Below are 13631 nucleotides of genomic sequence, written 5' to 3'. Positions count from 1 at the left end.
TTCATTGAGGGGTAAATGATATTATTTGGCGTATTTACTTTCACTTTGCTGCCTGGTTTCACAAATTGAGCTGCTTCTTTGTAGTATACTATTTACTTAAAGCTTACTTTCTAACAGTTAACCTTCCATCCCTTTTCTTCACGAAGAAGTAAACATTAGATTCTGGAATATACTGTTATCCTGTTTAAATACTTTGGCCTTACTGATGAAAATGTAAGATCATTTTGTATGAACGAAAAAGTCGACATATGAAAAAACAAGTGATGAAGAGAATGTGATTATTTATTTATTTAAATTAATTTTAAATATTTTAGCAATGGTATGAGGAAAATTTATAGCATACAAAGTAATTCTAACCTTACTAGTTCTTTTAGCAAGATAGACGCTCTAATTTTAGTTTTCCTTCTTCATATCTTTAGATAACTTTTAAAAAACAAAACTGTATAATCAACGATAATCAACGATAAAACTGTAATAATCAAAGATGTATTGTAAAAAGTTAAACTCCAAACCATTCTTTCTCATTTAAATTTTTTGAACACTGTTTAAATACATATGGGAAAGAACCGGCTCTTTATTAATGCTTTGTTATTCCTTCCTGCTGGACTAGTCGCTAGCGCTTGGGACTTGTGTCTTTTTCTTTTTCCACCCATCTACAGACAGCTTCAATTACTTTTAGATGAGAGAGAGGAAGCACCAATTACCAATAGATAAACTCGGACCGCATAGCGCTGAAATTATTGAAATTTATAAGCTTTTTATAGGCTGACCCAAAATTATTTTGACATATGTTTACAATGGTTTATCGAGCAATGTAATTTTGGTTAATGACTCCTCCATTTGACTAAGCAACGGCTCTTCATGGTATTTTATGTATAATTCCTAATTGTGCCAATAATCGAGTTATAGCGATTGGTTTAGGATGTTATATATATATATATATATATATATATATATATATATATATATATATATATATACACCTGTATAATTGTTGTGAATTTAAATAGAATTCACAATAATTGAGTCAAACTGACTGAATAAGTAGCTAAATTTCATTTTGTTGAAACCACGATTATTCGAAAAAAAAATAGAAGATAATTCTCATATATTATTATTTTGTTTCATTCATTATTAACAACATTTTATCTTACAGCTCAGCAATGTGCTGACAATAGTCTCAACTAAGAACGAAAGTAAATGTCTAAATAAAAAGTATTATTGTCTCATGATTGCTTCGATTTACCTTGGAACAAAGTTACAATATCCATCCATCTCTTGAATTTAAAGTAATTATTGCGAATATTGTCCATTCTGTAAGAAATATATTAAACATATGAGAAACACGCTACATTCTGTTAGCAATTTGTTCGTCTTACAGTTATCTTAAGTGAAATGACAATCTTTCATAGACCTTATTTAAATACAATCAGGGCAAGTTTATGTTCAAGATTAATCCATTCTCTTCTAAAAACCATCTTTGGAGCAATAATCTGATCTGTTTGCATCACATCCCTGCTTACAATCATATTTCTTCTAATATCGAACTTGGTATGTTTTTCTTAAAGTGTTTATGTCAATAACATAATTTCCTAGTGATTAAATTAAAAGGAAAACACGGTATTCGTGAGTTTCCTCGGGATTCTCCTGTTTCCTCTCACTTTCGTTAGTCCACCACTGTCATTCATCTTAGCACCATCATCTTCGTTAGCCTTGGCGCACAATTGTGGAACGTTTAAAAGAAAAATAACTTATTAAATGGAAATATGAAAATAATTAATAAAGCTTCAAACTTATCATGATTTTTATATTAATACTTAATTAATTAATTGCTTAATGCCACGCAGTGATTACGGAAATTGTCCTTGGCTAGGGATGTAATGCAAAGTTTGCAAGAGTATGCCCATCTAATATTTTTTTAATTCAGTGAAAAATCACTTTAAATCAGGCATGTAGAGATTCCTCGTTGCTATATAGTTTGCACACACGCCTTTCAAGCGGGAGACCGAAGTTTGATTCCCAGTGGGAGTTCATGTGGTTCAAATCCTACGCTAAGCTGTAGGTCCCCTCCTATATAACCTCTAGCTATTGAAGGGGATGGTGGACACTGATACAACTAATAAATTAAGGATGTAATGGAGGATATAAAAGTGAGTATACACAATAGTTTTGAAAATCGTTTATTGTGTACCTACAAAAATTTCTATCGATACATCACTAATCTCGTACCAAAAATTATATATCAATACATCGTCGATCTTACAAGGTTTTTCATCCTATTTCAAAAGATACTGGGAAGAATTGTCGTAGACAATTAGCCATAAAATGAACATAATTTATTGTAACAAATTCAATTTTCATGAGAATTTTACTTAATGTAATTCTAATATCTCATAATGAAACTTGAACTGTATGTTAAATTTGTGTACATCGTCATTTCAGGTAATATTGGTTTAATACGAGTTTTTAAAAAACTTCTTGATCAAATTTACAGTTAAATATCTCTTAAATGATAGTAATACAGCAGTCTATTTTTTTCTTTATTTTAAAGTTTCCACTGGTCTAACTGGTATAGATTCCTCTAAGTCTTTGAGAGTTTCACAGATATCAAATAAGTTTAACAGAACTTGGAAGATACCTTGATAAATGAGAACTTTACTCTCTGATTTTCAACAACAATAAAAAATGGAGTTTGTTTATGTTAGTACTCTTAGGTATATTAATAAAGCTGCAAATCGTTCTTTTAACCTCAGCCAATGTAAAATTTCCTTTATCTGTCATTGTTAATAATATATTAATTCTAAAATAGCAAGATTGGGTAGAAGCTCATTACCAGACAGTTCCGTTTAAAAATAATTAATGTTCTCCAAAGTCAGAACAATGTAATGGTTAAGTATAATCTGCATTACTAGAAAATCATAGCAGGATGCTAACAGATATTTTCTGTTTTAACATAGTCCATATATTTCTATAAGTTTTCATAGTTTAAATTTGTTAATTTCTTCAAATGTTTACTACTACTTAATTGGTTTTCATTTGTTCATATTAAAACAATCTGGATCAGAAATTACAACAGAAAAATCTTAAGTTTTACGTCCCACACTTGTGCCGACTAGGTTAAAGGAGACGGTGATGGTGAGAAATGAATGAAGTTGTGGAACGAAGAAAGCGGGAGGAAACAGGGGAACCCCGAGGAAATCCACACACGCGGTATTTGTCCACCACAAAGCTCACTTGGTGCGAGCTGGGATCGAACTAGGGACCCCATGCACCAAAGGTGAAAGCTCTACCACTGAGCCACCGCGGCTCTGAAATTACAACAGAGAGTATCATAACATTATATATATATTTTTTATCATTTCAGATTTCGATATTCATTTTATACTGTACAGTTTCTTCTGACTAGAAGATACGTTTTCGTGTTAGAAAATTATTATAAAGTTTACATATAAAATCATTTCGTTGGGAATCCAAACAACGTTAGCCAGACTTAATGTATTATTTTTTAAAAAAAAAGAAGTTTATGGCCTCTTTGATTACAGCTAGAAATGAAATATATTTTTTTCTTTTAAATATTTTGTAAAGAAACTGAAGTATCGTTAAATAGTTTTATAACATTTTAAAGCATTTACTATTAGCTTTGTCTATTAGCAACTGACAAGAGAGAATTAATAAATGTTAAAAACATACATAGACATGGCATTTGCTTAGAAATCATTAAAGCATGTCTATGTATGATGTTAACATTTGCACTATGCTAGCAGTTTCTTCAAGAAATATTTAAAAGAAAAAATGTTTCACTTGACAGAGAAATGTTTGTTTTCACATGCATTGACTACTATACAAGATTAACCTGAAAGATATGCACAAACTCTAGGAGATGATTCGTGACATCAAAAGAAGACAAAAAGTCCTCTTGCATATTGTCGAATTCCGCGTCATATAGGAGTGACAGGGATGTCAACTTGGAATCGAAACTCGAATCCTAACAATTGGAACAGAACAGAAAGATGTGCGTACTGTCACTCGTATATGACGCGGAATTCGACAACATGCAAGACGACTTTTTATCTTCTTTTGATGTTACAAATCACCCCACGAAGTATATGCACATCATTCTGTTCCGTTCTAATGGTCACGATTGGAGTTTCGATTCCAAGTTGTGGGGTGGGGGGGGTGGCTCAGTGGTAGAGCGTTCACCTCCGGTGCTTGGGGTCCTTGGTTCGATCCCAGCTCACACCGTGTGGACTTTGTGGTGGACAAACACCCTGCTCGTGGGTTTTCTCCGGGTTCTCCCGTTTCCTCCCACTTTCTTCATTCCACCATTTCATTCATTTCTCATCATCACCGTCTCCTTTAGCCTAACCGGCATAACCGTGGGACGTAAAACTTAAAGATTTCATTTCATTTTTTCGATTCCAAGTTGGCACCTCCTGTCACTCGTACACGGCGCGGAATTCGACAATATGCAAGAGGACTTTTTGTCTTCTTTTGATTTCACGAATCACCTCCCGGAGTTTGTGCATATCTTTCAGGTTCACCTTGTATAGTAGTAAACAAATGTGAAAACAAACATTTTTCTGGGAAATGAAACAATTTTTTTTCTTTTAAATATTTCTTCAAGAGACTGCTACCATAGAACAAATATTAAGACCATACATAGATATGCTCCAATGATTTATAATCAAATGTATGTTCTTAATATTTATCAGTTCTCTCTCGTCAGTTGCTAATAGACAAAGACAACACAACGTTGTCGTATCGTTGATTCGACTATCGATTTATTCGTATTGTTAATTCCCGAATAGAGAACTACCAACTATGTCATCTATTTGTGGATTATTGTTTCCGAAATATTGTGTCTGCAATGTGACAGATTTCGAACATATCAAACTTCTTCTTTTTTTGTTTGTTTATTTTAAAGATAAAATGTGTACTTTACAATTAAGCACACTGATTTTCCTTAAATATGATTAAAACAAAAACAAAAAAAAAATAAATAAAATAAAATAAAATAAAATAAAATAAAAATGACTAAATGTATGTTAAAGTTCTATTCGATCTGACTGAGTTCTATTTGATTTGAGGGGAGTATATGAGACATTCAGAGCACAAAGAAATCTAGTCCAATTATCAAATTTGTATGAAAAAGAGACAAAGTTTGTACGGTACGCTATACAGGGTGTTTCAAAAAATGTGTCGGAATATTTTGGGAACAGGTTTCTCACATCAAAATAAGATAAAACATGTTCATATGGACCTGTACTCAAAAGTGGATAGTTTCGGAGTTATAGGGTAATATAAATGAAATTTAAAAGTTCATAGCTCCACTACTATGGGGCCTATCGGGTCAAGACATAACTGAGCAATTGGCATGTGAATCATCGAAATATCCATGTTTAAGAATGCTCCAGTACTTGCACACCAATTTTTAGAGTGGAAGGTGTAGAGTGATCAAGTATTCCCAAATAGCCTCTCTAAAAATGGTTGTGAAAGTACCGGAGGTTCTGAAAGATGGATATTTGGATAGTTCACATACCAGTTCTTCAGTGATGTCTTGACCCGACTACGATAGGTCCCATAGTTCATGTATTTCACGTTTTCGGCACCCTATAACTCCGAAACTATCCACTTATGAGCACAGGTCCATATGAATGTTTCTTCTTAATTTGTGAGAAATCTGTTCCCAAAATATTGTGACGCATATGCATATACGTATATGCACAACCTAAACAAAATCGTCAACACAACCAGGATTCTGCTCACTTGTGGTTTTCTTTTACCGTCTTTTTTTTTTCCTTTGCATCGTCGGGAGATTAAATTTGAGGCTTCATTTCATGTTATTTGTACATTTTTCTTATATTTCTTTTGCAGGAACCACCTAACATGGCTGAGAAACCAATTGGAAAGAATCCTGATGGAATTGTGTATGCAGAACTAGACTTAGCATCCAGCAAACGCCCAATTGTTCGTAAAGAGGATGAGAAAACTGAATATGCCGAAATAATCTGCACTGTGAAACCAGAGGATGAAAAGAAGTGAGACTTTGGATTATATGACGAAATGTTCATTTGTTCGTGTACATGTATGTGTGAGTTATATGTATGCATCTATAAGTGTGTGTGAATTAAAAAACGAACAAAAAAAATAACCAGTATATATAATTTCAATGACTCTGATTCATGTAAATGTGTAGAAATTATCCTTGTATCAAAGAGTGAAGTGATAGTATGTAAATGGTCGAAACACTTGTCTTGGATCTAGAAATTTCTTATAGTCTATTAGAATCAGTATGCTAGTATGGATGAGTGTGTGTGTGTGTGTGTGTGTGTGTGTGTGTGTGTCATGTGTAAAACCAACACACGTATATAATTATACGAATTTATCTTCGTGCAGGAAATCGAGAAAAAAATGTAAAACTCAAGGGAGAACAAATTATATTGAGTAGTTGTAAAAAAAAAAAAAATGATAATATATTGTCAAAAAACTTCAAATTAAAAAAAAATCATCTTATTTTCTTGTACAGTTGCAAACAAATATTCTGTTTTATCTAGATTATCGAATTTAATATTTTAATCTTGTAAGTAAGGATTTTTGTACAGCATTGTACTTTCATATATTGTATGTATATACATATATACGCACGCACAATTGAAAACATATAAACACAAACAAAAATTAAAACTCGAGAGATATATCGTGTTGAAAGATATCAAAAAATGTATTTCAATTATTTTTATGCTTTTATATATATATATATATATATATGTACATTAAATGTTCACTTAAAAGCAGGTACTTTTTTGTATTCTCCATACTTACAAGATGCGCAAGTATATTTGCAATATTGTATCATAATTCTGATAATATTTTCTCTATTGAGTTTTACTACGACCAGTTAATGAAATTGGTTGCTATATCGTAAATAGAAATCGTATAGTTAATAGAAAATTATAACACAAAATTGTTTGTCATTTTAAAAAACTAAAAGGACCTTTTTCTTGCACTTTTATACAATTGAGCAAATTAAATCCTCCCCCCCCCCAAAAAAAAAGTTAGTAAATTACGTTATTAATAACGTAATTTAACTTTTCTTTACTTTTAAGTAAAGAAATTTCAAATGTAATGAACTTAGGAGTTAAAGAAGGTCGTGTTCTGACATACAACGGTAGCTTCTGTTTTTTACATGTATTTTCTATTCTTTTTTATTATTTGTAAAGGTATACGAATTTTGTTTTAAATAAAATAGTTTTTAAACATAAATCATAGGTTTTCAACGATACTTTTTTATAAGTTGTCTCAGAATGTGTTCAGTATTCACTTAGGTTCAGTTTGTAAATTTTTTATCGATTAATATCTATAGAAGTTATTTTGCATACGGAAAGAGCAGTTACTTCTAAGAATATTATGCTAATGAGGTAGTGAATTATTTTTAGAACTGGCACTTAGATATTGATGTAACATGAATGTATTGAGTGGTTTTCGTGCGATAAATTTGAAGTGGAAATATATTGAAATCAAACTCAAAACGATTGTTTAAAAGGGAAGAAAGAAGATGGAACAAGTCAATACCTTCAGAAAGCATTATGTAATGAAGCCAGCATTCAGTTATCATGTAAAACTGTTGCTTTCGCAAAATTGAAATGAATACATTATACTAAATGATGGTAGATAAAAACAATGTAATTATTTCATTTTCAAAATAGAATCGAAAGAGAGATTAAATGAAAGAAAATTGTCTATATCTACAACAATCGATTTCTTCGAATCTATAAAGTTTTTATTATCTTGATTATGCATCCAGATATCCCACCAATGTTACACATTAGATCAGCCCCACCTACTCAAACTTGAGATTTGATAAACTAATCAAGATTTGTTGTTAGATAAACTAATCAAGATTTTGTTCACTACTTTTTTTTTTCTAATTTTACCCTCTTACTCTGGACTAGGAACAAACAAGGTAAGTTCTTTAGAACTATTCAAACCTGCAAATTGTATTTTTATATATAGTCATTCTATAGGCAGTTTAGTGGTCCATTCTTAAGGCACAAACACACTCAGTAGCTCCCCATGGGCTCCACAGTTATAGAGAGCTCATGGTAAACCACGTACGTTGCCAATGAAGTAATTCGACGGATAGTCTAAATAGTTGTAGCATAGTTAAACCATAAATGTAAACATTTTGTTAATATATTTAATTGATTGCAATTAGTTTTCATTTATACACTGAAATATTTATGATTTTCAAGAATTTAAGATTCAAAAGTTATTGACTAATGCTAGTTTTACATGTCTTTAGAAATATAAATTTATTTCGTTGTACCTAATAACAATTTCATAAATTTAAATTTCTGGACAGTTAATATTTTTATTTTTATGAGTAGCTAGGAGTTACAGTAGATTGATTTGCTTAGAGTATAATGTATTGGTAAGATGAATTAGGCAGCATGTACTTTTGTACAAAAACATGTGTCACACTGATCCAAAAAAGATCCAGAAAATGTTAATTTTCTCACAGAAGGAGTTTTTCAAAAATATAAACATTCCATGCTTTGCACGCTATAACATTCCAAGTGTACAGATTTTGTGTTATCGTTTTGATATTTAAAATTATTTAAGGTTTCATAAACTAATCTGACTATAAGTTGTATATACTGATAAAAGCCAGGTGAATGATTTTATTTGAAATATATTATTCATATTTGAAGGCAAAATCCAGGCCTGCCACGTAGGTACGAATATGGCAAATGTACTGCAGACAATGCATGTTTACAAAAGCTTTTTTCAGTCCCAATTATGTGTATATATCAGGTATAAACATAACTTTTTTTATCTTAGAGAAAATAGAAGACTTTTTTCCAAATTTCCCTGTGACTTATTTACACTAGATCAACCCTATCAAGACAGCAACGAAACTGGATTTGGCTTTAAATTGTGTTTATATTGCACCATCTATTTTATCTGTACTAGTATGATTTGGTTTACATATGTAAAGAGTTTTATCTGAATCTCTTATATGCAAATGTACAAATTTAATTTGTCTTCTAGGAGTCCTTTTTTAATTAATTATGTTAATGAGTTTTGATATTAACAAACTTTCAACTTCTTTCATTCGTATTTTACATTATCATTTATATTTTGTTTTTATGGAGGTTTCAACATTATTTTTTCCTTGATGTTCTATTGATGTAATTTTATAGTATATTTACTGATATATGTTCTTCATTTTTTTTTTTTTTTACTTATTTCAACCTGAAGTTCTCATATAAGTGGATGAACGATACTTCTTTTTTTGTTGTCGAAAGTATTGTAACAAGAAAAGCGAACTTACATATGCTATCGTAGTTCAAGTGAACATGGGACAAGAAATCCTTAATTAAGTGAAATCCTGTAGTGAATATTTCTAGCTGGTTTATATATTGGAAATTCGTTTCCTGTCGAACACATTTGCTAGTCTTCTTAACAAATTCAATTTTATTATAATTATATTTTATGACTTCTTTCCGCTTCACATCTAGTATCTTCTATTATTTCTGCTTAAAACTGAAGGAAGATTAAATTAATCTTTGGAAGATTGGCATGAATTTGGTGAATAACCATTGTCAAATGAGAAAAAATTTGAATTGAGTTGGTATATCAAGAAACAAAAAAGAGGTGTGTTATTGTTTCTAAAGTTCAGGAGTAAAGTTCATTTTCCCTGCATCTAATTCGAACACTATATATTACTATTATATTATTTCAACGAACTAGAATAAAGTAGAGTATAAGTGCAAAAGTTTAGCCTCTTCAAGAGAACAATGTACTTTAGCAGTTCAGTTATTTAGCACGGTAGAGATGAAGAAGAAAGTGTACATAAATTTAATGTGAAATGTTATATTGTAATATCATTTAAAAAAAATAATAATATTAAGCAATTCTGGGCTTCCTGTGACAAAAGATACTTGGCTTAAGCGTGAATACAATGCTGTTATTTGCTTAGAATGATATGTATATTTGGCTCAAGAAAGATCAAAACTACTTAGTATGGTCATTTTCTGGATATGCAATTACGTGGGCCACTGTAAAAAAAGGAGGCTTTGTGTTGTACATAAAGATGTTTTACAAATTAAAAAAAAAAAAAATGATTGTCTGAACAGTAATCTGTTTGCTCGATAAAGTTAGTGTATTTTTGTTTTCTTTTTTCCATTAAATTCCTCCCGTTACAGTGGGTTTTTAGCTTTTGTATGTTTATACAGATAAAATGTCTTTTTTATTTTGCGCCAAGAATGATTGTACAGTACTAAACAATGCAGGAAGCATTAGGTTTTATTTAAAGTAATTTTTTGTGATTCGTAAATCTGTGATTAAAAAGACATATTTTGAAAACCAAGTTTCAGTTATTGAGTATAAAATCCATCTACCTTCCATTGGTATTATCCCTTCCTTCTCTTCTCTGCTGTGTGATGCCAATCAGGAAGATTGAAAATTTTATATGGTTTATTGTTGTTGTTGTTGTTTATTGAAATTTAGCGTTACTTTTCAGTACAGATGCTATATGAAATATGGACATACAATTTAGGGAGCGATTCGTACCACCGTAATACATCCAAATTTGAAAGCTCTTCCATCGGCAATCGAATCCAGAACTACGTACATCGAGAACATGACCAGTTTAATGACATTATTATTATTATTATTATTATAGATTTTATTTTGAGTGCTGCAACAGCTCTTAGGCAAAGGTACGATACTTGTAACATATATATATATATATATATATATATATATATTGTATATATGAGTAACTTAGTACAAAAAACTTAAAAAAAGTAGACTAGTAATAATAATGAATTATAAGGTAACTAGTGTCAATTACCCGCTTCGCTGGCCTAAAATAAGAAAAATTAGTAATATGTTCCATTAGTCACACACTTTTTACTATTTCTGAAGTGCTCTCTGATATCTGTCGTTTTCGTTCATTTATATCTATCTATCTATCTATATATATATATATAATGATCCGGAAAACTATGCATTCAACACAAATATGTCATTTTCAATCATTTTTAAGTATCTTCCGCCCTCCTCCTCCTCTAACTTGCACCGTCAAAGTGAAATGACAATAAACCATCCAAGGGCGGAACCTCATCTACGGTGTATGTTGAAAATTTGATAGCGATGGGTCGGGTGGTTCGAGAGGTATGAAGTCTCAAACATAGTTACTTTCATTTTTATATATATAGATTGTCAACTGATTGTAACTATTCTTCTCAGAATGTTAAAAAAAAACATATTTCTTAAATTCAAAATGATTTTAAAATCAAAATTAAATTAGACAATATCACCTTCTAAATGAACTATTTTCAAAACACTATAAATAAATTTTCATTTAAATGTCATTATTCGAACTTCTTAATGTTTCACACTCACCAAGCTAAAATATTTATTTTTTTTCTTGCCATGTTGTTTAAAATGTACTGGAAGTAAATAGAACAATGATATCAAAGATTAAGAAAGATAATTCCTTGTCATAAAATTAACACATTCCTTAGGCAATGTAACTAAAGTTTTTTATGTTGAAAACTGAGAATGATGTATATTTCTGATGCCAAGTTTAACTTGTAGGATTTTGTAACTCTTCTTAGTATTTCACATTTCAAATTTATTTGCACCAATGTCGAACTATTTCTTATCCCATGATTTACGAGTTGTAACTATATTTTCTAAACAATATTCACTGCAGTACTTGTTATCTAACACCATTAGAATAAGCGATTTATCAGTGAATTTTCTTCAGGCTGACAGTAGCCTATTTAGTCTTCAATGACACATCCAATATTTATAACTAGTTTTCAGCTAACTAGAGACTTCGCCTCCTCGCGTTTGCTTGGCCTACCGTCTCGCACATCATATTTCTATCTTTGCTTCCGTTCTTCGCATGAGAAGAATATGTTTGTGGCATTACTCTTTCCGAAAAGTTCAAACCCCTTTCCCCTCCTTAGAATACACATGTTAATCAAAGTGGAATAATAAAACCCCATTTCGCTTCAAGTTCTGTGTTCAAGAATTCATTTCAAATGGTTCACCCATTCATCTGATGATGAGATTGACAACCTCGAAGCCATTTTTATATATTAATAAAGAAAAAAATAGAAATGGTCCCATTTTCTCGTTAAAAATGGAATTTCTGGAAATGGTGTGTTATACACCCACTTCTTTTTAATAAGGAGTTTATATACCAAGTTTCATATCCTTAACATGATTTTAACCTTAAGAGAATTTGAGATATGACCATTTTAATTATAACAATTGAAACCCTTATCTTTTTCTTCTAGCCTTTTTTCTTTAAGTCTTTGACATATCAATGGAAATTAACGATAAATAAAAAAGTTATTTACAGTTATAACACTTTCGTAATTTGTGACTCATCTTATATAAATGGGAGGAATTGAGAATCTCCTCCTCGCTTTGAAGTCGGTTGAAAACAAGAGTGATAGTAATGTAAAACATCAAACAAGTATGAAAGAATAGACTCACAAGGGAGAAGAGTGAAGATAAACTTATCAATTGTTACTAGTTAAGTGGCCCATACACGCAGACATTTGCATGAAGAAACCTTCCAATTTGCATGAAAAATGATAAAACCATAGGTAAGTTGATTGTATATGGTCTCGTTCATGCACGTTGAAAGTTTTCAAAATCTTATGTGAATATGCATGATTGTTTTGCCGTTCTTCATGCATGTTTACCGTGTATGGGCTCGTTAATGCAAGTTGGTTGTTTTATATTTAGGTCCGCCAATCACGACAGTGGAAAAAGTCACGTGACTCTTTCTTCCGATTCATTCTTCTAGTAAGTTGGATAGCAAGTTGGCACGTGTGTGGGCAAAACATTCTTGTAACATGCATGATGAAAAAAAAATATGATGCAAAATTAGTTTGTAAAATCAAAAAAAAAAAAAAAAACTTTTAGTTCTTCGAGTTCATGTATCCAAATTAATATGGAAAATGTGGAAAATCTTCCTATGAAAACATTGATATTGGCTTTGCTACATATACAGCCTTTAAGAAATATCAACCAACAACGGATTTGGACATTTTGGATTTTCGTCGAAATTGCAGAACATGCCTGCAGAAATTTATTCTTAAACTTCTGGAAAAGTTAACTTTAAATTATAGATTTACTAAAGCTCTTTCATATTTGGATCTTAATGTTTCTGTAGGATCTGATGATGGAAGAATCGCATGAAGTCTCTTTTAGCTGAACTCACCATCATATATATTCTGCCATTATTGGTAGATCACTTGCCGCAACTGAGAAGCTTCCATGCTCCCCGGTCTTCCGCTAACCTCTTCGTCTTCGTCTACAATTTTCCTGTTTTGATATCGTCCATTAATTGTAATATCCTTGGCCCCCTCCCGCTCTTTCCTGCACATTCCTTATGATCCCTTCGTTTACCGCGCCACCAAACTTATTCTTTCCACCCACACATTTCGAAAGCTTCCAGTTGTTTTCATCATGTTTGCGTAAAGCCTATGACTCCGACTCATACAGTACAATGCACCAGAGACTGTATAATCATTTTATGAGTCTTTTTTCTCAACTCTTTATTCAAGGTCCCACAAAATAGTAGGTTCTTCCTCGTAAAT

The 13631-nt window shown here is 31.3% G+C and overlaps 1 protein-coding gene across 1 annotated transcript in view; it reads left to right on the top strand.

The window, feature by feature from the left end:
* The window catches only part of LOC145661504 (fasciclin-3-like), a gene marked incomplete at its 5' end in the record, with an annotated part of 129602 nt that extends 119234 nt beyond the window's left edge, over positions 1–10368 (top strand). The window contains one exon of the mRNA XM_081726822.1: positions 5875–10368. Within this exon, the coding sequence (XP_081582948.1) occupies positions 5875–6042 (168 nt within the window). The remainder of the gene's footprint in view (positions 1–5874) is intronic.
* Positions 10369–13631: the final 3263 nt, after the last annotated feature.

This window comes from Thermobia domestica, chromosome 10 (genome assembly GCF_964235325.1).
Source record: "Thermobia domestica chromosome 10, izTheDome1.hap1.1, whole genome shotgun sequence".
NCBI lineage: Eukaryota > Metazoa > Arthropoda > Insecta > Zygentoma > Lepismatidae > Thermobia > Thermobia domestica.
The sequence above is the reverse complement of the archived record's forward strand: the minus strand, read 5'-3'. Positions and strand labels throughout refer to the sequence as shown.